Raw genomic sequence first — 27,889 nt, 5'->3', positions numbered from 1 at the left:
GGCCTCAAGCTCCGCCAGGGGAGGTTTAGGCTGAACATTGGGAAACAATTTTTCACAGAAGTGGTCATTGGGCACTGGAACAGGCTGCCCAGGGAGGTGGTTGTGTCACCTTCCCTGGAGGTGTTCAAGGCACGGGTGGAGGAGGCCTTGAGGGGTATGGTTTAGTGTTTGATAGGAATGGTTGGACTGAATGATCCCGTGGGTCTCTTCCAACCTGGTGGTTCTATGATTCTATAAAATAAAATTTCTAAGTCCTATGCGTAACTAACTAACTAATTAACTAATTTCTAACTAACTTCTCTATGGGTACTTTGTGTCTAACATATATACAAGAAAACAGTTTTGAATAGCCGTAGTAGGTTAACATATATACAAGAAAACAGTTTTGAATAGCTGTAGTAGCTGAACATATATACAACATCAGGGGCGTGGTGCTGGCCTCTTGTTGGCTGGAGCGTCCTCCGAGCTGCTGGCTCTCCTCCTTCGGGTCCGCCGTGGCCTCACAGGGGAGCGTTCCCTGCCCTGGCTGGAAGTGTTGTGTGTGGGCATGGCCACTGCTGGCTCCTCCCGGGATGCTCCTTCCTCTGGCAGCGAGGACAGTGGGGATGGAGCATTGGCTGCTGGCACCCCCACCGATGGTAGTGGAGGAGGTGCCGGGGAGCTTGTCTGCAATGGATGTTGCAGGGCTGCCGCTGCATGGGACTGAATTGGGGCTGGGAGACCCTCCTGCAGGCCCAGCAGACGAAAGGCTTCCCTGCGCCACCGTTGCAAAGCAACAGGTACAAGTTCTTCAAAAAATGTCACTGTGTAGTCAAGGAGGGAGTCGTGCAGCATCTGAACAAGGACTTCTTCGTCCACCCCATGGTTGGTCAGGATGTCTATTACAGTCTCCTCCACCAAGGCTGCCTCTGCCTGGCTGCCATCGAAGATTTGCCGCAGTGTTGTGTGGAGCCAGGGCAGCAGGATCTCGAGGAACGAGGGGAGAGCCTGGAAAAGGCTCGCCCATTCCTCCAGCTGGAGGCCGCTCACAGGAGCTCTGGACATCCCTTCCTCAGGCTGTGGTTGGGGTGCTCCAGGGTGGTGGAGGTCCTGGACAGCGGAGTCTTCCTGAGCTCCTTCCCTCCGGCGGACAATGACTTCTGATGTTGCGGGTGGAGCGATGACATGCTCCATGTAGTCATCGTCCGCTCGCACCGAGTGCACTAGAGATGTGATCCTCCTCTTGCAGAGGGGGCACTCGGGCTTATCATCAGCCCACCGCAGGATGCAGGTGTAGCAGAAGCGGTGGAGGCATGGCATAGCAAAGCTGGGCTCCTCCCAGCTGTCCAAGCAGATGGGACAGCAGTCCTCCAGCTCTGTGGCCATGCTCTTGCCTTCCTGCAGTGGGCTGGGGGGAGTTGTGGAGCTCATGTTGTTCCCTCTCGCTGTTGCTGCAGCAGGGGGTGTTATGCTAGGAGAGGAAGAGAGGCCGCATTCGTTGACTGCCCCGGAGACAGGTGGAAGAAATGCCCAGGTCCCACAAGAAGAAAACCCTCCCAGCTCCCAGGGGTGAGGTTTCCCCTCCCAGCTCACCTCTGCTGCAGCAAGCGCCCCTGCTGGGATGCTCTGGCTCCCTGAGGCAGGGCCATAGAAAATTCTTGGACTAGCCAAGGCACGCAGACTGCTCAGCTGGGGTGCAAAGATGAGCCCCCTGCAAGAGTCTCCGCTTGGCTACAAGCAGTGAGCGAGTGACAAGCCGTTGCTCAGGACGTGGGATACCATCGCCAGGTGACACAACAATCCAGTGCCTGTAGACCTGTCAGTCCACCCATTGGTGCCACGTCCTTTCCATTCAGTTTTTGCTGCTCACCAATGATTTTTTTGCCCCGAGGAAGATGAGTCCAAAGTGAAAAGCAATTGTTTTTCTCTCTTTTCTTTCTACTGATTTATGCAGACCTGTGTATTAATAAACATATAAGAAGTGCAGTGCTATCTGGCACAGTTTTAGTCTTGTATTGTTGGTTAATTGCTGCAAAGAAGGCAAATCTTTTCTTTCACATTTTTGTAATAATATTTGCTTGTCACATGCCTGGCAAGTGAACCTTGGTAAGTATAACAGCTGCATGTCTACTATGTTAATATCTGATCTAAAGAATAGACTTGCTGTAATCACTGGGGATTTTTAAGAAGATTATCTGTCAAAGACCTGCTTAATATACTGCAGAACTTTTCGAAGCACGGTAGAGAAAACTACAGACACTACTAAAACTTGATAGGTATCATACTATAACTCGCAGGAGCAGAGACAACCACCTACTGCCACAGGAAAAAAAGCAGACAACTTTGGATTTAAACATTGTTCCTTTGTTTTTAAATGTACTTAGACAGAAGAACTGAGGAGAGGCAGGATGGAAGAGCACCTCGTGCCACCCAGCTGGTTCTGAACGCAGTAGCTCTGCCTTCTCAAGGAAGCTCTGTACGTTCCCGATGGCTGTTGGGTGCCCCAGTTTTTGGCTCATCGCATGTGTGTTCTGGAGAGAGGACCTGGTCTGAGGAAAGTGAAAGAAGGAGCTGAGGAAAGAGAACGAAGGAGAGCCTGGATCTCTTTAGGGGGCTGGGGCTGTGACGTGAGGAGCCTCCTGCTTCGGGAGCCCCCAGGAGCACCTGACTGATGCTGAGCAGCGTCTGTGGGGCTGGTGGCAAGCAGCACAGGCTCTTTTCCACACATTCTGTGTTGCCAGCTCTGCCCAGGGATCTGCCGGTGGGGCTTTGCTTTTCATGCTGCCCTTTTCTGCCATTTGGGCACTGTGAATAACCAACCCAAAAGCAGAAGTAAACTGACCAAACACAACCCCTGTCTGAGCTGTGGTCAGGAGGGAATGCTGCACGCCTGGAGCTGCGCTCAACTCCAGGGCCTGCTCGCCAATGGGGCAGGCACGGGGCTGTGCAAGAGTCACTCTGCCTAGGACCACCGACCAAGCACAAGCTCAGCTCGAGGGCCAGCAATGGTGCCTGTAGCAGTTAACGTGACCCTGGCCATGCCGTGGGGACTTTTGGACCATTTCACGCTGTCCATTCGTGTCACACTCGCCCTGTAGGCTGAAGGCGAGGGCAACATGAGTTCTACGACTGCTGTGACTGATCAATGTCACTCACGGCCAGGGCCACCTCCTTGCAGCCTCCCCTCCTCCCCCCGAGGGCTGTGGGGAAGGAGAGCAGGGTCTGACTGAGCCATGAGCGCCACCGCTGACTCGTTAGTTTTGTTGACGGGACACCTGTTCTTTGCACAATGGGTCCCCCTTAGAAAAACATTCCTCAGGCACAAACCACTATAAGATATACAAGTTTAGACAATTGTTGTCGATTGCTACACTGAAAGAAGACAGATAAGTCTGAATATTAACTAAAATATAGAGTTGTGACAATAAGGAGTTTTAACGAGGCTGTGACTGTATCTGGCTAAGCCAAGATAACAAGGACTGGTACAACGACCAGAGAAAGAAGAACTAGCTGGGCCAGATATGGCCTTGAAGAGGACCCAGAGAGCCTAAGAGCATGCGCAAGGAAGAAAAGTGAAAAGTTCAAATGCCACCATGACTAGTTGCCTTCATCCCCAAAGACCCTATTGTCCACTACCGCAAGAAAATGTGCAAGCACTAAGGGGAGACCTATGATAATGAGTTATTAGGAGAAAATGTTTGTTGAAAAACACCAGTGGAAAAAATGCCTGCCAGCCTGGGAGCTCTGAGCTTGTGAACCCGAAGCGTCCTTGAAAAACGAAGCTTTTCAGGACAGCTAGATACCTACAAACCAGAGACATCCCAAGATGTTCTGCAGCATTTTATGTCTCTATAACATAAAAATGACTTTTTTGTTTTTACAAATGTAGCCTCTCTCTTTCACCATCCATGTTCCGTGTACTTCTCTGTTCCTGAACAGGCTAAATTCTCTGCAGAAACTTCTACAAGATGTAGGACTCCCAGTGGGGCTGCCAGGCTGACTGCAGGCTCTGTGCTGCGGAATGTCTTTGAAGTGACGCTGTTATTGCACAGTCCCCCACTGGGACCAGCCAACGCTGGAGGCAGCTCGGTCAGCCCTCCCGCTGCTGGGATGGTTGGCTTCTTATCTGAGCTTGGTGTATCCTCCTCTCCAGGACAGTTTGGCCCCTTCTGAAATCTAATTCAACTGGTACTGCTAATATATATCCATGAGGGATCTGTTATAAGGTATCTGGCATTACATTGCAGATAAGTTGCTCCGCTAATGGCAAGTTTGGAGTAACCGTGACTAGTGAGCACCTGCTTGATTGCCTCTGTTCTTGGTTTTTGCTGTAATGCTGATTTTTCCTGTAGAACTGGTTGATGGTGGCTTGCGATAGACATCTGTTTCCTTTATTCATAGAATCCTAGAATGTCCTGAATTGGAAGGGACCCACAAGGATCATCAAGTCTATCTCCTGTCCCTGCACAGGACAACCACAAAACTCACACCATGTGTCTGAGGGTGTTGTCCAAATGCTTCTTGAACATTGTCAGGCTCGGAGCCGTGACTACTTCCCTGGGGAGCCTGTTCCAGTGCTTCAACACCCTATGCGTGAAGAACCTTTTCCTCATATCCGATCTATATCTCCCCTGGCACATCTTCCTGCCATTCCCTTGGGTCCCATCATTGGTCTGCAGAGAGAAGAGATCAGTGCCTGCTCCTCCTCCTTCCCTTGTGAGGAAACTGTAGACTGCGATGAGGTGCCCCCTCAGCCTTCTCTTCTCCAGGCTGAACAGCCAAGGCGACTTCAGCTGCTCCTCTTACGACCTCCTCTCTATGCCCTTCACCAACTTTATGGCCCGCCTCTGGACACTGATTATTCTTTGGTAACCTGTAACGAACTAGAGAGATGTACTGGATGAAGGCTCCATGTGCTGCTGTGTGACGGAATCCCGTGAACCAGTGGCTGCTGGGCCAGCCTTCAGGCGGTGGTGGGGCTGGAGTCATGCACTGCACCGCATTGCACTCCTGCAACCCTGGGCCGTGGGCTGGTCAGGCCACAGAGGCATCAGTGCCGGCAAATAAACTTGTTGAGACTCCTTTTGGAGGTTTAGGAAGCAAGCATCCATTATCAGGCCTGGGCAAGACGAGGCAGCGATCTCCAGCAAACACGTAGAGCGAGACACGAGCTAGGTGCTTAATACACTTCCCACTTACATGCATACGTGCACATTTTCCGAGAAATCTTACGCATATTCTATTACTCTCCAAGGACTAATTTCAGCATTGTTAGGAGCTTCACAACAGTCACATCTCTTGCTAACTCAGAGCCAGCTCTGCCTGACTTTGCATTTAAGACGGGAAGAGACTGCAAGCAGAGGTGATTATCGGAAAAAGCACATCTGTTCACCCCAGATCGTACTTAGAATCATAGAATCATAGAATAACCAGGTTGGAAGAGACCCACCGGATCATCGAGTCCAACCATTCCTATCAAACACTAAACCATGCCCCTCAGCACCTCATCCACCCGTGCCTTAAACACCTCCAGGGAAGGTGACTCAACCACCTCCCTGGGTAGCCCGTTCCAGTGCCCAATGACCCTTCCTGTGAAAAAAATTTTCCTAATGTCCAGCCTAAACCTCCCCTGGCGGAGCTTGAGGCCATACCCTCTTGTCCTGTCCCCTGTCACTTGGGAGAAGAGGCCAGCACCCTTCTCTCTACAACCTCCTTTCAGGTGGCCATAGAGAGAATAAGGTCTCCCCTCAGCCTCCTCTTCTCCAGGCTAAACAACCCCAGCTCTCTCAGCCGTTCCTCGTAAGGCCTGTTCTCCAGACCCTTCACCAGCTTTGTTGCTCTTCTCTGGACTCGCTCCAGAGCCTCAACATCCTTCTTGTGGGGAGGGGTCCAGAACTGAACACAGGATTCGAGGTGCGGTCTCACCAGTGCCGAGTACAGAGGGAGAATTACCTCCCTGGACCTGCTGGTCACGCCTTTTCTGATCCAAGCCAAGATGCCATTGGCCTTCTTGGCCACCTGGGCACACTGCTGGCTCATGTTCAGTCGGCTGTTAAGCAACACTCCCAGGTCCCTCTCCTCCAGGCAGCTTTCTAGACAGACTTCTCCTAGTCTGTAGCACTGCACAGGGTTGTTGTGCCCCAAGTGCAGGACCCGGCACTTGGCCTTGTTAAACCTCATCCCATTGGACTCAGCCCAGCGGTCCAGCCTGTTCAGATCCCTTTGCAGAGCCTCCCGACCCTCCAGCAGATCAACACTTCCACCCAGCTTAGTGTCATCTGCAAACTTGCTAAGGGTGCACTCAATGCCTTCCTCCAGGTCATTGATAAAGACATTGAGCAGGGCTGGACCCAGCACTGAGCCCTGGGGAACACCACTTGTCACTGGCCTCCAGCCGGATTTCACACCATTTACCACCACGCTCTGGGCCCGGCCATCCAACCAGTTTTCCACCCAGGAGAGTGTGCGCCTGCCCAGGCCAGAGGCTGACAGTGTCTCAAGCAGAATGCTGTGAGAAACTGTGTCAGAGGCTTTACTCAAGTCCAGGAAGATACATCCACAGCCTTTCCCTCATCCAGCAGCCCAGTCACTTTGTCATAGAAGGCGATGAGGTTAGTTTGGCAAGACCTGCCTTTTGTGAACCCGTGTTGACTGGGCCTGAGCACCCGGTTCTCTTGCATGTGCTTCATGATAGCACTCAAGATCACCTCCTCCATGACTTTCCCTGGCACTGAGGTCAGACTGACAGGCCTGTAGTTCCCCGGATCCTCCCTGCGACCCTTCTTGTAGATGGGCACAACATCAGCCAGCCTCCAGTCCAGTGGAACTTCCCCAGTCTTCCAGGACTGTTGGAAGATGATGGAAAGGGGTTTGGTCAGCACATCCGCCAGCTCCTTCAATACGCTGGGATGAATCCCATCCAGCCCCATAGACTCGTGGATGTCTAGTCGGGCTGGCAAGGCTCTGACCACCTCCTCCTGGATCATGGGAGCCTCATTTTGCCCCTCTAGCTCCTGGGTTTGTACACAGACGGAACGACTTTCTTTACAATTAAAGACTGAGGCAAGGAAGGCATTAAGTACCTCAGCTTTTTCCTTATCCCCTGTCACTGTTGTTCCTTCTGCGTCCAATAGGGACTGTATGGTCTCCCTAGTCCTCCTTTCATTATTTATGTATTTATAGGATTTTTTGTTATCTTTCACAGACTTTGCCAATCTGATTTCTAGCTGAGCCTTAACCCTTCTGGCTTCTTCTGTACACAATCTCACACAGGAGGTCGTCATCTCAAAAGAATGAGCAGCGGCTGGAAAAATGCTGCTTGACTGCAAAAACACACGATGAGAGGGACGCTCCGTCTGACTTTTGAAGTACAAACACTTTGATGAAACTTAACTCCGCCTTAGCTTAAATCAAAGTATTCCACTTTTTGCAGTAGTAACTGCTTCTCATGTCAGCGGTGCGACAACCCTGAGCTGCTCTTTTGGCTCCTGGTTGTCTCCCAGAGCAATCAGGCCGCGTTCGTGCCCTCCAGCCCCCGTAGGCATCGGAGCGCGGCGGCGGGGAGGCAAAGGCTGCCCGGAACCACGGGAGCGGGAAGCCGCGCGCGGCGGGGCGGCAGTGCCGGCGCACCCGGAAGGCGCTCGACGGCCACGTCCGGCCCCGCCGCGGCTCGGGCCGGAAGCGGGCGGCATGGGGAGCCGCGGGCGGGTCAGTGCGGCGCGTGCGCGGGGGCGGCGGCGGGTGCCGGGGCCTCCGCAGCGCCCGGGGACGGCGGGGCCCACCCTGCCCTTCCCCTGCGGGGGAGGCAGCGCCCCCGCCTCGGGTCTGCGGGGCTGTCAGTGGCGACAGGTGCAAGTGGCGGGCTTGCGGGCGGTTTTGCCTGCGGGTCAGTGCGGGTCGGGGCTTTGGGCTTTGGGCTTTGGGCTTTGGGCTTTGGGCTTTGGGCTTTGGGTTGGTTTGGTTTTTTCCCTAGCAGCGCCGAGCGTTTATAGCGTCAACGGGCAGAGGCTTTTGGGGCAGGAAAAACTCCAAGGTAGTTGTGAGAAAGTAGGGGCTCACGTGCAAAAGCAGTTGTGGAAAAAGGGAGCACATTGAGAGCTGGTGGTCAGGGAGAGCTTCAGATGCATCGAGAGAGTGAACTGTGATACGAAGACGGCAAAGACAAAGATGGGAGCGTTAGTTCCATGTGTTGTATTTACAGTACAGGGTATTTACACGGGGACCTGAACCCTGGTCCCAGAGGTGTTCTGAAGCGTAGTAATAGGGATGCTAATACGCTTGAGGTATTGGGGGAGTTCAGTGTTTCATTAGGGGACCGTAGAGCTTAGCGGCGCCTTCGCATTAATATATCGTGCTTCAGAGAGAATTATGGAATGCCTTGGGTTGGGATGGACCACGAAGGTCACCTAGCCCCACCCCCTTGCAGTGAGCAGGGACATTTTCACCTTGATCAGGTTGCTCAGAACCCCATCCAACCAGGCCTGGAATGTTTCTAGGGATGGGGCATCTACCAGCTCTCTGGGCAACCTGTGCCTGTATTTCACCACCTAGAAAAACAAAAAATCCTGCTAGTATGTAGTCTAAAGCCTTCTAGTTTAAAACCATTACCCCTTGCCCTATTGCTACAGGCCCTGCTAAAAAGTTTTTTCCCAGCTTTCTTAGAAGTCCTCTTTTTTGAGTACTGAAAGGCTGCAACAAGGTCACTTTGGAAGCTTCTTCAAGCTGAACAACCTCAACTCTCTCAGCCTCTCTTCAGAGGAGTTCTAGGCCTTTTATCAGTTCGGTGGTCCTCCTCTGGATCTGCTTCCACAGGTCCAAGTCTCTTTCTGTCCTGACAGCTCCAGAGCAGTATTGCAGGTGTGGTCTCACCAGAGGAAAGTAGAGGAGCAGAGTCACCTCCCTCCACCTGCTGGCCACACTTCTTTTAATGCAGCCCAGGACAGCATTTGCCTTCTGTTCTGTTAGCGCACACTGCTGGCTTCTGTCCAGCTTCTCGTCCACCAGGACCCCCAGGTCCTTCTCTCGGTCTCTTCTTCGTCCATCGGATATAACTGTTCTGAGGTTGATGTGGTGAAGAACTTTTCAGGAAGGATTTGCAATAGTGTGCAAAGAGCAGGGGAAGCTGCTTGAAAATTATTGACCGAAGAGGTCAGAAGAACCATAAAACGCTTTTTCAGCTTTCGCCATACATGTGTTTGCCTCTAAACAATTAGCAACGTTAACTTCAGTGTTTGTAAGGTGGTGTAAATATTTCTGGATGCCCTCTCCAAGTCAGTCAAATGTCTCTGCAGAAAAAGAAATTTATTTGCTGGCTTTTCATCCTGTCCGTATGCTTTCCACAGATCCAGCTATCTTGGGAAGGCTGCGGTTAAAAGCAACTTGGTGCCATTCAGTTGCTAATTATTAAGGACACAGAAGCTGAAAAGAAGCGAGCAGAGTCCATGTTCTCTTTCATATGTGTCCTCCCAGATTGAATTAACTGCTTGTCAAGCCTCGCACCAATTCTTGTAAAAGTGACTGAAGTTTTTTCACTTAAACATTTCTGGAACTCAGAAGAAATCAAGAACACACCAGTTTATCCTCTTCCCCGACGTGTCTATAATGGAGTAGCAGATACTCAACAGGATTCTAAATCATAAATTACAGTAGAAATTAGGATGTGGATTAACCCACCTGCTGAAGTGAGATTTGAATTCATTCTTATTTGTAAACTTTTCCTTAATATTGCTAAAGTTGTGATCGTCTTTTGTTAAAGAAGCAGTACTGAACTGGCAAGCTGCGTGTTCTTACTGTTCTCTTGTCTTTTTTTCCTCTTCCTAAGAGCTGTCTTTTGTGTGTACACACTTCAGGATGAATTATCTCAAGATGTAGCTAAGTGGCCCGCTGGGCAGAGGGGAGAACTTGGTTTGGAATATCTCAAAATGTGGAGAGAATAGTTGGAGATGTTGAAGGTAATAGCTTCCAGAGCTGTTTGCTGTTTCTGTTACTGGCAGATGTGAAGCAGAGGTCACGCTTTTTTCAGGGCCCTGCCAGAATGTTTTTATTGACCTTTTACTTTTAGGATGGCAGTTGTTTGCATCTGTAGCTCACAGCTGCAGAGGATGCCGCTAAGATGGTCATCTCTCCGTAACAGCTCTGTGTTTGCTCTGTGTTATTCTAATAAACTTTTGGAATACTAACTGTGAGAAAACAATTGTTATTAAGTGCGTGGAACTGTGCCTTTTAGGGGTGCCAAAACATAGCAGGTAGTACTAGGCATAACTTCAAAAACTATCTTGTTGTGAAGATGATTTTTTTTGTCTGCCAAGGACTTGAGGATTTCTGTCATTCATTGCAGTTTGTATGACTAAACAGCCAAAACCACATGAGGGGGAGCTGTGAGTCTCAGGGGTTTTGCTTCATGTGCATACTGAGGTGTGTCATCTGTACATTGTAAATCTTAATTTTTTGAGTATTTGTTTTTACTGAAGTTTTTATTTGGTGATCTGGCAGTTATATTTAGAGAAGGGTTTTTTGCTTTGTAAAATATTATGACCAAGTATTATACAGAGGCATGAAAAATAATTGTTGAAATAGTTAAAGTACACTTGGAGATCCTTTTGGTATTCCCTTTTCTCATCTTGGCTGCTAAGTATCAGAACGCTTTACCCATTTATATTTCTCTCTTTTCTGTACTCGGAGACTATCCAGTGATGTACCCTTGAGAGTCCCTGCAGGTGACTTGGAATTTTTCCAACTCTGTTGTGTTTATTTGATATTGGCTCAATATATATGTTTATGTGACTGTATTTTCAGGATTCTAATCCCGTGATGCCACATGATTGTTCCACATAATCCAAATGGTTGTTAACAAGCATAGTGCTAGTGCTCTTTAGCATCTTAGATTAATCTGAAGCTTCTATAAACTCTCTGGGATTTTGATTTCCTCCCATCTGTATTGGCTGCAAGTTACTTGATTGGGAATAGAGGTAAAGTATCTTAGATATTGATTCCATGCCAAATTTTGTAGTAAGCAGAAAGATCATGAAAGATCGACCAGCACTTTTTAAATAGCTGCATGTTATTTAACATGTTAATTTCAACTAAGTATCCTGCTAGCGGACAAGCTAATTCTGTGCTTGTTTTATTGACAGGTTTTGAAGCTTTTTAAATTATTACACAGAACCCGGCAAGAAGTTTTTAAAAATGATACCAGAGCCCTTGAAGGTGAGATATGCTGTTGTGTGATGGATGCTTAGGTCTCTTCCTGTGGAACTTTCTTCTCCGAATATACTGAAAGAGGATTCTTAACATAACCTTCCTTTGAATTATTCTTTTCCACATTTTTTAAAGAATCCTTGGGAAAACTTTTGTATACGTAACAAAACATCCTTTCATTTGAAAAAAACAAAAAACCCCATGGTTGTTAGACTGAAGCACTCAAGGCTCTATTTCCTACAGAAAACATCTCTCTTTGGAACCTTGATGATCTTCCTGTTTGGTTTGGGTTTTTTTTGCCTGCCCCTTCCCGCCCTTATTTTTTAGCTGCTCTCTTCAGTCCAGCCAAAGCATGTTTAAACAGTACGGAACTGTTCAGTAGATTTTCTTTATGTTCAGTTGTTCCTTAGGGGATAAACGCTGCTTTTGCAGTAAAGCAACTTTTAGTTGTGGCTTCTGTGTGTTTGGTATTTTTAAAGCTCAGAATGCTAGATACGTGATTTTACGCCTCTACCAGTGAATTTAAGATGTGGTATCACCTGAGCGATAGCACCTTCTATTAAAATGTTTCAGACAGAGCACGAGACAGATGCTATAAAGGACCTGGGATTCTGAGCTTTGAGGCTGTGACAAGACAAGCTACACTTTTTATTTGCACTTCAGGTTTTTTTTTTTGTTTATTTAGCTGCAAGACAAAAGATAAATGAAGACTTCAGAAATAACCAAGATGAGACATCTGAAGACAAGATAAATGAGGTACTTATTGTTTCCATTGCTTTTTTCCACTTGGAATAAGAATGCTTGCATTGGAGCATAGGAGCTTATTTCTTAAAGGATCTCCTTTAAGATCTGAAAGGATCTACAACCTTTCAGGTAGTTCTAGAGAGCAATGAGGTCTCCCCTCAGCCTCCTCTTCTCCAGGCTAAACAACCCCAGCTCTCTCAGCCGCTCCTCGTAAGACCTGCTCTCCAGCCCCTTCACCAGCTTTGTTGCTCTTCTCTGGACTCTCTCCAGAGCCTCAACATCCTTCTTGTGGGGAGGGGCCCAGAACTGATTCGAGGAGCGGTCTCACCAGTGCCGAGTACAGAGGGAGAAGAACCTCCCTGGACCTGCTGGTCACGCCTTTTCTGATCCAAGCCAAGATGCCATTGGCCTTCTTGGCCACCTGGGCACACTGCTGGCTCATGTTTGGTCGGCTGTCAACCAGCACCGCCAGGTCCCTCTCCTCCAGGCAGCTTTCTAGACAGACTTCTCCTAGTCTGTAGCACTGCACAGGGTTGTTATGCCCCGAGTGCAGGACCCGGCATTTGGCCTTGTTAAACCTCATGAAATTTGACTCAGCCCAGGTAGTGAGTAACTAACTGAATAACAGAACTGACCAGCTTTGTTATTTGAATAGCTGTCTAGTATGGAAAATATCTTCAGGAACAGTTACATACAATTTAAATTACTGTGTTGTTTGTTGTTTGGTTTTGTTTCCTTTTACTAGCTTCTGAAAGTAGCTTCAGATGTTGAAGTGATTCTCAGAACGTCTGTTGTTCAGGCAGTTCACACAGATTCTGACAAAATACGTGAGTAAAGCTGCATGCTAATAAAATGTTTAAAAATATTGTGGTTCAGTAAATAAATAAAAAACTTGAAAACTAAGTAAGGGTATAGAAAGGGCCAAAGTTTGTCTGTATGTCACTTCTCTGCCCAAACCTGTAGTTTAGGCTTGCTGACTAGTGTTGCTACCCAGGACAGGTGGAGGTTTCAAAGACAGGAAGTTTCTACACAGATATTTTGACATACTGAGGTTAGTAGAGAAGAGGCAGTGACTGCATTTAATGCCCTCCTTGAAAGAAAAAAGTTACAACATGATACCTTAACTGTTAGGAGTGGCAGCAGTTAGGTAACAAGTCAGCATGCATGTACTGGCTAGTCAGTCAGTGTACTTCTAAGTGTAGTAGCCAGAGTATCTGGAGGTGCTTTTTCCACCAACTAAGTAGCAGCTGCCTGAAGAGAATTAGCAAATGCAGCATGTACACTGTCCAGAGATGAGTGTTTTCTTCAAGGACTGAGTTCTCTTTTCCAAAACCTTATTCTGACAATGTAAGCCTCAGATTATTCCTTGGAAACTTTGTGACGCAAGGATGCCTTTGATGCAAAGCTGATCAAATTCTGCAATTTTGGCTCCTAGTTTAGAAGTTCTTTTGTCTGAAGTTCTTTTATCTTACAGTCAAACACAAGAAAAGTTATTATGTTCAGCATACCACTGTGTGGTAGAGGATAGGAAAACTCTTCAGCTTCAGACATTGTTTTCTTTCACTTCTGAAGGTACAGACCTTGAAGGAAATCACTTTTCCTTCCTATAAGATCCGGGATATCAGTGTACTTTGGACAGAATGTTACTTATTATAAACACAGGCACACAAATCCACATGGGTTTACAGGTGTGCTGTACCTTTCATGGCACTGTGACCTAGGCAAATACTGCATTGGGACTGCAGGTGTTTGTGCTATAGTTTTTGCTGCTGGAGGAAATCCTGCATAACACAGCTCCTTCCCTTTATGAAGAAAGGACAGGCTGATTTCTGAAGAGTTAGCTGGGAAGAACTTGGAGTCAGGAGGAGCTTAAAAGGGTGTATAATTAGAGAAACCCTAACACACCTCCCTTCTGTGATAATCAAGTGGCCGTGATTCTCCTTTGATGCTTTCTTTTCCTCTTGGCCTTTAAAGCAGGTGTGACCAGATGAATATTAGGCATCAGATTCCAGGATGCTGTGAGAGAGGGCTGTGTCAAATTTGTTATTCATTTTTGCAGCTGTTGAGGCAAACAATCTGACTCAGGATAAAATTGCCATTCTCTCTCTCGATAAAAGTTACTGCAGCACTTTACCATTTTGTATAGATTCTTAATGCTGCTGAAATAGTCTCAGTGCTTTTAAAAGGAAGCGGGGGAGGGCAATATTCTGACCAACAGATGGTAAAACTTTTGCCTTTGGTAGATACCACGATACTGCTTGTAGCTTACCAGAAGTTTAGATTCTAATTTCAGTAACGTGATTTTTTGTTTGTAAATGTAAAAATCAACTGTAGAATACAGAATTTTAAGTATTATTTTCTGTAAGATTATATCCTCACCATTGGGTTTTGGTTTTTTTTCTGTTACAGGGCTTATACCCAGGAAAGATCTGCTACAAGACAACACTCCTTACTTTGATAAAACAATAAAAAAAGCATGAATCTTGACAAACATATACCCCTCTCTGCAGAAGTTTAAAATCCCTCTATGAAATCTCTGAAAACCAATAGCGGATACCTGTTTTAAAGCTATATTTTAAAAACCGTTAAATCTTGTTAGCAAAATAGAAACTGAAACCAAGCCACTGATTTTGTTGTGTACTGTGAGATCATCATGCACTTCCTCTGTGGAAGATACTTAAAACTTCCACAGAAACTCAAGAAACACAATTAATCCTAAAAATATGCTGCTGAATTGTGTTCTTTCAACAGGTTCATTTTTAATTATGAACAGTCTTCGGACAGATTGTTTCCTATCCATCTGGGTTTTAACTAAATACAAGTTAAAAGCAGTTCTTAATCTTGATAATATTTATTTATAAGTTTATTGTCAGTCATACACTGCTTTGAAGGAAGGAGAAGTCATCTTGTGGCTCTTACCATTACATATATGCTTTACACCAAAAGCACGATTTCTGAAGTTACCATTAATTGCACACTAATACGTTGTGACATTTGAGAGAGTTCTTAGGATTTATCTGAATAAATTATTTCGTTTTTGCTGATGGCAGAGATTGTGTAATGTTTTTTCTTCCCATTCACATATTTGAATGAGCGAGCATGGCAGGGTTTGAGTTCTTAGATGACAGCAGAACAAGAACCCAGCCACAGCCTGACTTCAGGGTGTTGGTTTAGCCTCTGTGCTTTATGAACTCAAGGGGTTTGTTTTATCTTGTGGTTATAGACTGACCTTACGGAGACAGCAGGCAGGCAAACGACAGGAGATAGAATGAAATAAGTGCAGGTCTTGCTGGCTCCACTTCAAAACAAACGTCTGGCTCTGTAGGGGATGCGCTATTGACTTCCCTAAGGACAAGGCATATTCTGTGTCTGGTTTCCTAACTGCCTGCAGCATGGTGTGTTGACTTTCTTTTCCATGAGGAGCGTAAGTGGGAGATACACCGAGGAGAGAAAATAGAAGGCAGTTGCGGCTCTAAAGAGAAAACAGAAAGGAATCCTACCTTAAGTGAAGTGCCTGATTTTTAAGCAGTAATAGTTAAACAGGGGTCTAGCAAGAATGACAAATAACGTAACCACCAAAGTATACGTTCCACGGCATGCTGAAACTGGAGGGAATTAGTTTCTTGTGGACTCATTACTTCAGGCTACAGGAGTAGTTTATTACTGATTTTATCCTTCAGACTGATTTCTTGGACCTGAGGCCTGGTAGGTCTTTGCTCTTTTGGCAGTGACATAAAACAGAGTAGCCTGTTCCTATGCAAAACAAGTACTAAAAGTCTTAATGATGTCAACAGTAGATGATGGTCTTTTATAAGATGTTTGAGGAAATCAAAAGTGGGTAAACTATTTTCGTGTGACTATTGCTTCGGTATTGTTCTGCTGCCATGTGTTTTAAGGTTTTATTTTTAGGAAGAATTAACACATTAATAGAAAGATAGTGCAGAAATGTCAACTTACAGGACCAGGCTTGGGATTCAACTGGCATTTGTGTGCTTCACCTTACCTACATCTTGAATACTCTTAAAGAAAACAAAGAATGAGTCACCTGAAAAGCTACATAACTGCAGAAAATAAAGGACACGATTAAAAATAAAGTTGGTAGAATGTAATGTCCTTCAGAACAATTCCTTTACACTCGTGAGCAGTATGTTTATGTTCTGTGCATTACGCTCCATGTTCCTGCTGTCCTTGTGCATTCCTAGGCAGCAAATACAAACTGAATTTTGCTGTGCTGAGATGAGGACAGTCAAGCTGGTGGCTAAAGGCTGCTAATGTAAAAGATTGATAGGCCTATTTGTGGCTCTAGTTTCAACATGAAAGGAATCAAGAGGGTATCCGCACCAGGACAAACAGGAATCCAAGTAAGGAATTGAGCACAAAAGTATCCCAGAGTAGGTCACTGCCTGGGCCCAGCAGATGTTTGCTTTCTGCAAATTTCTAATCTTGAAATCTTCTCTTCAGAAGGCTGGTTGGCAAAGTCTCATGGGAGACAGTACTTAAGGGCAAGGGAGCCCATGAGTGCTGGGAGCTCTTCAAAAAGGAAATCCTAGCAGCTCAGGAGAAAGCCATCCCCGTATTCCGGAAAAAAAGCCAGGAGGGGAGAAAGCGTGCTTGGTTGAACAGAGAGATCTTGAGTGATATCAAGAAGAAGAGAAATGTTCATGGGCTCTGGAAGAGGGGACAGGCCTCTTGGGTGGACTACAGGAGGGAAGTGAGACTGTGTAGAGAAAAAATCAGAAGGGTTAAGGCTCAATTAGAAATCAGATTGGCAAAGTCTGTGAAAGATAACAAAAAATCCTTCTATAAATATATAAATAATAAAAGGAGGACTAGGGAGACCATACAGTCCCTATTGGACGCAGAAGGAACAACAGTGACAGGGGATGAGGAAAAGGCTGAGGTACTTAATGCCTTCTTTGCCTCAGTCTTTAGTTGTAAAGAAAGTTGTTCCATCTGTGTACAAACCCAGGAGCTAGAGGAGCAAAATGAGGCTCCCGTGATCCAAGAGGAGGTGGTCAGAGCCTTGCTAGCCCGACTAGACACCCACGAGTCTATGGGGCCAGATGGGATTCATCCCCAGGGTATTGAAGGAGCTGGCGGATGTGCTGACCAAACCCCTTTCCATCATCTTCCAACAGTCCTGGAAGACTGGGGAAGTCCCACTGGACTGGAGGCTGGCTGATGTTGTGCCCATCTACAAGAAGGGTCGCAGGGAGGATCTGGGGAACTACAGGCCTGTCAGTCTGACCTCAGTGCCAGGGAAAGTCATGGAGGAGGTGATCTTGAGTGCTGTCATGAAGCACATGCAAGAGAACCGGGTGCTCAGGCCCAGTCAACACGGGTTCACAAAAGGCAGGTCTTGCCAAACTAACCTCATCGCCTTCTATGACAAAGTGACTCGGCTGCTGGATGAGGGAAAGGCTGTGGATGTATCTTCCTGGACTTGAGTAAAGCCTTTGACAGAGCTTCTCACAGCATTCTGCTTGAGAAACTGTCAGGCTCTGGCCTGGGCAGGCGCACACTCTCCTGGGTGGAAAACTGGTTGGATGGCCGGGCCCAGAGAATGGTGGTAAAGGGTGTGAAATCCATCTGGAGGCCAGTGACAAGTGGTGTTCCCCAGGGCTCAGTGCTGGGTCCAGCCCTGCTCAATGTCTTTATCAATGACCTGGAGGAAGGCATCGAGTGCACCCTTAGCAAGTTTGCAGATGACACTAAGCTGGGTGGAAGTGTTGATCTGCTGGAGGGTCGGGAGGCTCTGCAAAGGGATCTAAACAGGCTGGACTGCTGGGCTGAGTCCAATGGGATGAGGTTTAACGAGGCCAAGTGCCGGGTCCTGCACTTGGGGCACAACAACCCTGTGCAGTGCTGCAGACTAGGAGAAGTCTGTCTAGAAAGCTGCCTGGAGGAGAGGGACCTGGGGGTGTTGATTGACAGCCGAACGAACATGAGCCAGCAGTGTGCCCAGGTGGCCAAGAAGGCCAATGGCATCTTGGCTTGGATCAGAAATGGCGTGACCAGCAGGTCCAGGGAGGTTATTCTCCCTCTGTACTCGGCACTGGTGAGACCGCTCCTCGAATCCTGTGTTCAGTTCTGGGCCCCTCCCCACAAGAAGGATGTTGAGGCTCTGGAACGAGTCCAGAGAAGAGGAACAAAGCTGGTGAAGGGTCTGGAGAACAGGCCTTATGAGGAACAGCTGAGAGAGCTGGGGTTGTTTAGCCTGGAGAATAGGAGGCTGAGGGGAGACCTCATTGCTCTCTACAACTACCTGAAAGGAGGTTGTAGAGAGAAGGGTGCTGGCCTCTTCTCCCAAGTGATGGGGGACAGGACAAGAGGGAATGGCCTCAAGCTCTGCCAGTGGAGATTTAGGCTGGGCATTAGGAAAAACTTTTTCACAGAAAGGGTCATTGGACACTGGAACAGGCTGCCCTGGGAGGTGGTTGATTCACCTTCCCTGGAGGTGTTTAAGTCACGGGTGGAAGAGGTGCTAAGGGTCATGGTTTAGTGTTTGATAGGAATGCTTGGACTCGATGATCCGGTGGGTCTCTTCCAACCTGGTCATTCTATGATTCTATGGTTCTATATATATGATGTTGACAGTCCAAAAAGATATATTCACATACCCAGGTGCCGAAAGCACCAGCAGAGCCTTTTTCAGAACTCCTAACCTGCATTTGCACGTGACATTTTAGTATGGAGCAATGAAATTGTCAAAGAAACCCAGCAAAGATTCACAAGACTGAATGCTTGAATTGCTGTGCAGCTGTGAACATGCTGCTTCAAGAAGCCACGTTAGGCACTGCTTCAAGTGTTTTAACTTGGTTTGTAATGCTCCTCTTTATGCCTCTGCATACGATGCAGTAATGCTTTAGCAGATAGTACCTGACTTAAGGAATAATTTGAACAATGTGTTTGATTTTTTGAACCGTACATTTGACATAATTGAGTATTCTAGTTTTCCATCCAGCTGTGTACCCAAACATCCGTAGAAAACCTTAGATGAACACAAACACTTCAAAGACAAACACCAACACACGAGAGTTTATGGCTTTCATCTGTGCTCTAGGGTCACTGACTGCGTGTAATAACGTGTCCTTGCAGGGAAGACAGGAAGACGAGGGATGTGAGGCCATTTCCTCTCATCTTATCATTTGTTATTTGGAAGAAGAGCCCAAGACCTCACCTCGCTACAACCTCCTTTCGGGTAGTCATAGAGAGTGGCAAGGTCTCCCCTCAGTCTCCTTTTCTCCAGGCTAAACAACCGCAGTTCCCTCAGGCGCTCCTCATAAGACTTCTCCTCCAGACCCTTTCCCAGCTTCATTGCCCTCTTTGGACATGTTGCAGTATCTCACCATCTTTCTTTTAGTGAGCAGATCAAAACTGAACACAGTATTCAAGGTGTGGCCTCACCAGCACTGACTACAGGAGGCTGATCTCTTCCTTACTCCTGCTGGCCACATCATTTCTGATACAAGCCAGGATGCTACTGGCCTTGGCCACCTGGGCACACTGCTGCCTCTTGTTCCGCCGGCTGCCAACCAACACCTACAGGTCCCTCTCTGCCAGGCAGCTTTCCAGCCACACTCCCTCAAGCCGGCAGCGCTGCCTGGGGTTGTTATTACCCAACCGCACGACCCAGCACTTGGCCTCGTTCAACCTCATCCCATTGGCCTCGGCCCACTGATCCAGCCCTCTGCATGGTAGTTCTGAATGTCTGAGAGTGAGCAGAGGGAGGCAGGTACTGGTCAGCGCCTGGGAGATGACATGGAGTTTGTGGGAGACAGACAGCACCTCAACACAAAGAGCTGGGTAAGGCAATATTGCAGAGGATTTCTGAGAAGATCAAAATGCTTCTCAGTGACTCCCTCACAGACCCGTGGAATTCCACAGTGGTTTTTTAATTCTCTGCCGTGGTGTAAGAGCTTCCTGGCTGGATTTTCTTCGTCAGTTAAGCTGTGAGTGTAGCAGCCTGAGGATCAGTTGGGAAAACAGGATTACTGACCACAGAAGCTCTTCTTTGTTTCTTTTCTCCTTTAGCCAAAGAACTCGGTGTGAATCAACGGCCTCTGGACCCATGCAGCCCTTCCCTCTCATTTCACAATGAGTCAGGAGCAGGCACTGCCTGTATCTGGACTCTTTGTGAGCCACATGCCATTCAGAAAGCCCAGATTTGTCCCGACTGTTGAAATAGGGGTTGGCAAGTATTATTTTTAGGTTGAAAATGCTGTGTAACTATGCAGATTATTATGTTTGAATTTTGAAGCCATCATACAGGCTGAGGACTAGGTACAATCATTTCCCTGGAGATTTCTTCATTATTTCTTCCTGGTTTGGGTTTTGGGGTTTTAGTTTTCAGGATTTTTGTGCTGGAGGCAAACTGCCAAAGGGGTTGACTATATCATACTTTTGGTGTCAGTACCAATAAATTAAACAAAAGAAAGTGTGTGTCTACGAGTCTGTACGTGTGTCACAATTGCAAAAGTAGTTAAATTTGGTACTTCCAAAGACATTTTTTTTATCCTGGTCTTAATTCAGTAGGCCTGGTTTTAAGGGCAGAGCTATAGTTCTTAAAGGGGAAAAAAAGGGTCAAGAAACTGCATGTAAAGTCTCAAAAATGATAGTCTCTTGAATTTCATCACTCAGTTATATTTGACTGCTTCTTCATTGTCTCCAAAAAGATTAATTTAGTTGTTCAGACCAAACATTGCCAAGCCAAAAGCTGTTGTATAAATTACAGGGCACCTGTAGGAAGAGGAAATCATGATGTGAGAGTAGCAGCCATCAGTGCGGAGGGCAAGATGCAGCAGAAGCTGAACTCCTGGAGGGAAGCTGGATTGCACTCGACTGTGGTGGGGGTCAGAACACCAGCCTTGAGGTAAACGTAGGGAAGAAGATTGATAAAGTTAGGTTCATAGTCAAGGAGAGCAGTTTTAAGATCTGCCTTATAGATTAAATGGCAGTGGGGACTCAAAGGGAAAGAAATTTCAGTAATCATGGCAGTAGATTGTGGGAAGTTATAGTCACAGTTTGATCACCAAAATAGCAGAAAGAAAGTAAGTCTTAAAGTCTTATATGGGAAAAAAATATTTTGTGTGTTGTTCTTTCTTCCTATTGTGTTTATAGCAATGGGTAAGTATTTAGGATAAAGTCCCTCTGGCCATGCGAGGGTAGAAATGCTGCTCAGATTATGACAAAGGCTGTTTTGGATAGAAAACAGGATATTAATCTCTGTTTGAGATCTGTTTCTTATCGCTGTTGTCTTACCTTGAAGTTCTTATATCCAAAGTATTTTCCCTCAAAGCACAAAAGTATTTTCATAGTAATAACTCCCCTCCCTTCCTCCCTTCTTAAAATTAGCCATTGGTTCTTTTGCATATATGGTCTTAAGAAAACATCTGGAGCCGAGGCAGGAGTAGGGTATCCACGCCAAAGTCCAGAAGGTCCATCTGTGTGGGCAGCATGGAGGCACCTGCCTACACTGCCTGGTCCAGAATGGAGGAGAGGTCAGATGCTCCTGAGCTGCCAGATGTCTGGCTAAGTGGATGGATGAATGTTGGCTGCGTATCCATAGCTCATTAATGAACCAGGCATTAATGGCAGCTGAAGGTAAAAAAACTAGACTCTGTCAGCAGAACGGACAAGAGCAGGTAATAGTTCCCAAAGGCAGAGGAAGCAAGCTTCCTAGCCAGAGAGCCATAGTCAGGTTGTGCTGTCCAGGTGACATCCCAGCTGCATGCATTTTCAAGTGACTGTATCACTTTTTTGTCTTCTGACTTTAGCTGCAGGAGTGGGACAACCATAAGCTTTAGCAGTGAGAGGAGCGCGTTTGCATCCACAGCACAGAAGCAGCAGGGCAATGACTGTGCACCTGACACAGTGGCTGTACAGAATAACAACACACTGCTCCGTTGTTCACCAGAGTTCTCCCCTCCATGGCAGGGCAAAGGGGTGAGTGAGGTGTGAGCAGCTCCTTGGAAGAAGTGAATATGAGGGATCAGAAACTATGCACGTAACCACAACACACAAGGGGACAATTCTTAAACGGGAACAGAATCTGCAACATCAGTAGCCGAAGGAGCAGAATGGACCCTGGTCACAGCTGGCCCCAAGCAGACCTACAAAAGTGGAACAGGAGGAAGGAAGTTGTTACAGTGGCATTCCAGAGTTTCCTTATGAGGTGGTATCTCCTCCCCATTAGAGGAATTAAGAGCCTGGCTTTCAGGAGGACAGGGGTAAGGCTAATTGTTTAAAACCCCTGTTTTTCAGTACACACTCAGGACCTGTTCTGCATAAATGATGTGGAGACATATCAGCAGAGGCATTTCTTATTTCTCATCTTTAAATGAATTTAAAAGGAGACTGTATGGAATAATATGTTTTTTTCTGCTAGTTTGGTGACAAGAAAAGACCTGCTTTTGCATCATTTTTGCATATTTAGCCTTCCCCTGACATGTCAGCAAATCTAAAACCTGGATGAACGATCTGGAGGAAGGGCAAAGGTCTGGGACTTGGGGGTAATGTTGTGGAGGTCGAGTGCTTTTTCTCAGTGTGTGTCTGAGGTGGATGTAACAATACCGTTGGGGGAGAAATGTCCTGCTCATAGGGGCAGTGCTTGAGGTCGTGTCACTTTTATTTTTGCCCATTTTTTTGTACAAAGAACTATACCGTGCCTTATTCCTCTTGCAATCCTCAGTTTTAGTTCCCTTCTCCTTAATATGGGGAGACTGGTACCTATGTACGTGATTTGCACATGTACAGATGCACTCAGAAGCATCTTTTATATCTACGCAGCAGCATTGTCATCTTGCTACATACTAGGCTTGACAAGGTTACTTTCAGGGCTTTTTTACAGTGAAGCAGTAGTATTTTAAGGGCTTTATATCTGGAATGGCAAATCTGGGAGATGAAGAATACGTCTACGGGTGCCCAACACTGCTCTAATTTTTCTGCTTTTCACAGTAGGAATTTTTGTCAGAAATCACTCACTAAAATTGATTCAGTGAGATACAATGCAGTACTAAAAAACCCTGGTGAGTTACATACATCCTCAGTGTGCTAGAAAATAAATGTTTCAAATGAAAATTACTTTCAGTTCAATAACCATTTGGCATACATGCAATATCCAAAATAAAGCTGGGGAGACGTTGCTGGTGCCCACAATAGGATAGCAATGATTATATGAAAAAGTTCATGCTGCAAGTTTATGAATCACTTTCATAGTTGTTAGGTGTGCTGTTTCATGTTGTACAATTCTACAATATAGACATGACAAAAAACCACAGCATGTTTGCATTTAGCTTGTCACAGAAACTCTGAAAATTATGATTATGTTGTTAAATAGATTGCCTAGAGCACGGTACATGCTCTGTGTGTGCTTGCATATTCACATATAGGTAATTCTTGAATGTCTTGAACCATCAGGTAAGACTCAGAGGAGCTGATCACAAAGTAAGAGCTTGTGAAGCTCTGGCACTGAGTAGCTGCACTTGCAAGCCTGGGGCGCAACTTAGGGTCTGAACTGCATCTCCATGAGCTTCTTGCTCCACAGCACCAGCTTGCCCTTACCTCAGCTAAGTAGGGCTAGTGCTATCGCTGGGGCATCAGTGCAGACCCAAAGGCTTCAGGCTGCCACATGCAGGTTTCTCATGTAAGCGTAAGATTGTGTTCAAAGTTGGCTTAACCAGATGCTGACACCCTCAGGCTCTGTTTGACAGAAACATGTTTTGGCAAACATGACGCTAATGGAAGTTACAGAAGGAACCACTGAAGACATAAAACCAGGTGGCTCTGGTGCATCAAACCGTATTTCCAAGACATTTTTTTAGCATGATGCCTCTGTTGCATTAAGCCTCTCTGAGATGGAGTTCCCACTGAAAAGGATGATTATGCCTTGCTCCCAGGTACCTTTTCTTGCTACATCTTTCCTGTTGAAACTAGGAATTGTTTGGCAAGTCTCAGGGTGCCACTGGAATCATGCGCTCACTTAGGATCCCTCCTTGGTTCCACTCAGTGCTGCTCCTGTCTCAGGACAGATGGCATAGCTCCTGGCAAAACCAGCTCCTGACCTCTCTCAGGAGGAATCTCTCTTTAGGGATGCGAGTTCTTAAGAAGCCACAAGTACAGTTTATGCCTCTGTGTTTCCTGAGTGAATTTGATATAACAATTACTAACTGAACCCTTCTTTTCTTCTTTCAGCTACAGCTGAGGACATCTGCAGGCTGGCTCCGGGTTCTCTGACGTTGCTAGTAGTCTTTATGGAAATTTTAGCTAAACTGGTCCAGCTAGAGAGAGGGATAAATCCTGATTACTGAGGGAAGATAAGGCAAAATGAATGAACATTAGATTTGCCCTCTCCCAGCAGCCCTCACAGCCTACACCTCCATTTAAAATTATCTTCTCATATGTTTCTGTGGGGCTGGTGTTTTGCTCTGTAACATCTTCCTGCCTAGACCCAGTGTGTTATTATTGAGACCCATCACACAGAGATTTCTTGGCTTACCCTGTCCTGAAATGAGTGCCATCAGACAAAAATAACTTTGTCTCTGCCTTGGTTACAGTATGAAGAAATTTCTCTTTGTTTACTATAGCTGAGCATGTAGAAAACGTTAAGCTTTATATTAATATCTTTTCTTTGTGCTTGAAACACCTTGGGAAAGAAGAGTTTTCATGGCCTTCTAAAAGCTCTGCTTGGAACAGTTGTCACAAGTAAACTGATTCATAATCAATATTGCCAGGAAGGCATGCCTAATGCAAAGGAAGTATGTGGGCAGAGGAGTGAAGTAATCGCATTAAAGGAATTAACAACAGCCTCCACATGGAGAAGTTGGTGGTAATAAATACCCTTAAAATAAAACTCAAATAGATAACAAAAATGAAATATAGTACTCTGGTAACTGACTTCTTTTTCTTTCCCTTACTTACCTCTCTTTTCTACCTTAAGATATCAAAATAAAACCTAGATTGTATGATGGAAAAATTCCAGCTGTTGTCACTTGAGAGAAGGCTAGAGGCATCTCCAGCAGAAGAACAAAGCTATTGCACTGCTGAATTTTATATCCCTGGATTCTTGGTGTCTAATTCAGTCGTAGAATGGACTTTGTACCACTGGTTTTCTCTTCAGTGCTTGAGATGAGTTATGTACTACGGAATGGGCTCATCAAGGCCATCAATAATTTGCCAGCATGGGATTATGTAAGTGAGAAAAGGAAAAAAAGATACCAAGGTTAGTCTGTTCCTTTCAGCTGGGTGGCTTTCTGTATTTCACTGGACCTCTAAGGAACCATCTGCCTTTCCTGACCCCTATTCATTGCTTACAAATTCAGGAATTTTCCAATCAGTTCACACCTGCATTTGTGTTGTAAAAATTCCAAAACATGTAAATTCCAAAACAATGTAAATCCAGATTGTGTATTTTCTTTTAAAAAATCGGTAAAATTTAAGTTTTCTTTATTCAGTCATCTGTTACCCACTAATGTTACTGCGCAGTGGTATAACACACCACATAAACAACTGAAACTCATTCTCCGCTAGTGTCAGGAAGGCAGGCAGTGCTTTAGCAGAAGCATCAGTTTCAGTTGGATGGCTCTTGGGAAAGAAGCTGAGGAAGGAGAGGGAGAGGAAGAAGGACAGGGAGCAGGGAAGCCTCCACTAGTATCAACGTGCAAAGCAGCCATGGCCAGCCAGCTGCACAATCTCACAGGTCAGACCAGGGCTGTGTCCATCTGTTGTACTGTGCCGAGTTCATTGAAGCCTGGGCAGTAACACCTGGCTCTGGTGAGATGTTCTGTCCTCACAGTTGCAAAGGTGCTTTGTAAAATGTTAATCAGTGAGCTTGGAGAGTATTGCCATTCTCCTTTTACAAGTGGGTAAATGGATTCTGAGGAGTTAAGTGGTCTGTTTGGGTCTTAGAGGAAGTATGTGGCACAGGTGGATGTGTAGTTCAAGGAGACCACGTCTCATGACCTTGACCTAAGTTACAGTTCCTTTGGAAGGCATCACATTATTCACTTTTGCTTTTTTTTTTTTTTTTTCTGGTATAATAGAGATACTTAATTCAGATAACAGGAAACGAGAACTATAAGAAATGGTCAATTAAGCAAAGAAGGCTAAAACCACAAATAAAATAGGGGGGGATGTTTACTGCTGAGAGGTGTACAATGTTGAGCAAGCTTGGAGTATAAACACGAGTTGTTCTGACTTCTGCAAACAGACTTTGCTAAACTGGCAAATGGCACAAGGGATCCTCTGCTGCATTTCCAGATGTGGGCTTGGTTTGCCCAGGGCTGTCTTCCACATACTCATTTTTTAAACCATATAAACTATGACTTCCTGCAAATAAAAACAGATTTATTAAACTTAGACTTTCAATAAGCTACATCAGATTACATGAGGCAGGAGAAGTATTACTTTGCGTAATAAAAGTTTCTGGAGGGTAGCAAGACTTAAAACATGCATAACATCCCTAGCCTCCTCTTGTGTTCACCAGCTGAACTCTGAGTGGAATAGATCCTACTTCACACGTAACTTTCTTCTCACAGTGATGCTTTTAATAACAGTAAAAACCTAAACCCTATATCTGAATTCTCTGATCAGGCAGAGAAGTGGAGCAACTTAGAGCGGTATCAGCATTTCACATTTTCTTCTCCATGAACAGTGGAATGAAATCCAATGTACATCCATCTTTGCGAACAGTCTCACTGAAGGCATTTAAACTGTTCTTAGACAGCGGATGAAGAAGAAGAATCTGTCTTTTTCATTTGTGAGGCAGATTTCCACTCTAGAGAATGTGTGTTTGGTGAAATTGTAGCTCTGGAGGCTGACTGTCAAGTCCTGTTGGCAGAGATTAACTACTGGGCGACCTACACACTGTTCAGAGCAGGCACAGTGAAGGCAGGCAGCACAAGGTAGAGGACTGTGACAGGCAGCGTCAGATAGGAGTAGCTCTTCATTTTGAAACATGATTAATGAATAATACAGCTTCTCTTTGTGAAGTTTAACATAGGTTTGTGAAGGGCTAAGGCCTTAATAAGGTTATTCCAATGACATTTTCAGTGAATTGTTATAAACAAAAGCTAAATCCTATAGAAGTCTCCTGAGATTCAAATATAAGTAACATGGTATACCATCTTCTTGTGTTTATTTGCAGGCCTGAATCACAGGGAAATGCTTGGAGTATATTTTGTCTGCCCATCACAATGTGTATGTCGAGTGAGTTAGGGAACAAGTATTTCATTCCCTTTTTGTGGTTGAAAAGAGTCCTTTTGCGTTCTCAAGGAATGGATTTTCATTCAGTCTTAGCCCAGTCAAACGCACAAGCCAAGGAAATCATTTCCTTGCTGGAAGAGCACACTGAAAAAGAGTCCTCTTCTTCCATGGTACTTTTGCTCATCCGTGTCTTCCTTTCACTTCTGCATTGCTCCAGGAGGTCCACGATTGTTTGTGATTTCAAACCCACTTCACCACTGATAGAGAGAAAAGGCAACTGGGACAGACGTCTGGGAGAAGCAGCAGCTTACAACCCAGCTCTCTGCTGCACCTCGCTGCCAGACTGAGGAGAAATTATAAACCTATGCGCATTATTTTCTGCAATAAGTATTTTATCCTGGGTAATAGAAGGATGAAATGAGGGAAAGTAAGATTTCAGAATTAGCAGCCTTGCAATATTAGAATCTTATGGCTATGTAAAGACAGTAATTTCTAAAGTTGTTTCAGTTATTTCTCTCCAGATATCACCATTGGCAACGAGTCAAGAACACAAAACAAATCACAGGAGAAGTGCTGTTACAAAAGAGAATAAAAGAAGACTATGGGGATGGTTTTATGAACAACTAGCCCTGTTATGAGAAGTAATTTTTATGACTAGTTTATATTTATACCCTGTTAATTGCAAACTTGCTCTTGCTAGTATGCACCGGTGACTCAGTTCGTAAGGCACTTCTCCATTTTTTATGTCCTCCCAGGACTTTGAGGTTGA

General features: G+C 45.8%; 3 protein-coding genes across 3 annotated transcripts in view; all 3 read left to right on the top strand.

The window, feature by feature from the left end:
- LYRM7 (LYR motif containing 7) overlaps positions 1-14,968 on the top strand; it is a 117,018-nt gene extending 102,050 nt beyond the window's left edge. Inside the window, exons 9-12 of the mRNA XM_069881158.1 lie at positions 11,112-11,184; positions 11,861-11,931; positions 12,665-12,746; positions 14,329-14,968. Coding sequence (XP_069737259.1) covers positions 11,112-11,184; positions 11,861-11,931; positions 12,665-12,746; positions 14,329-14,399 — 297 coding nt within the window. The 3' untranslated portion in view covers positions 14,400-14,968. The remainder of the gene's footprint in view (positions 1-11,111; positions 11,185-11,860; positions 11,932-12,664; positions 12,747-14,328) is intronic.
- Positions 1-27,889, top strand: part of SPTLC1 (serine palmitoyltransferase long chain base subunit 1) — a 204,748-nt gene that overhangs the window by 9,309 nt on the left and 167,550 nt on the right. The gene's annotated exons all lie outside the window — the stretch shown is intronic.
- CDC42SE2 (CDC42 small effector 2) overlaps positions 1-27,889 on the top strand; it is a 164,067-nt gene that overhangs the window by 47,946 nt on the left and 88,232 nt on the right. The gene's annotated exons all lie outside the window — the stretch shown is intronic.

Source organism: Phaenicophaeus curvirostris, chromosome Z, assembly GCF_032191515.1.
Source record: "Phaenicophaeus curvirostris isolate KB17595 chromosome Z, BPBGC_Pcur_1.0, whole genome shotgun sequence".
Lineage (NCBI taxonomy): Eukaryota > Metazoa > Chordata > Aves > Cuculiformes > Cuculidae > Phaenicophaeus > Phaenicophaeus curvirostris.
Note: the sequence above shows the minus strand (reverse complement) of the source record. Positions and strands in the feature narration are given on the sequence as shown.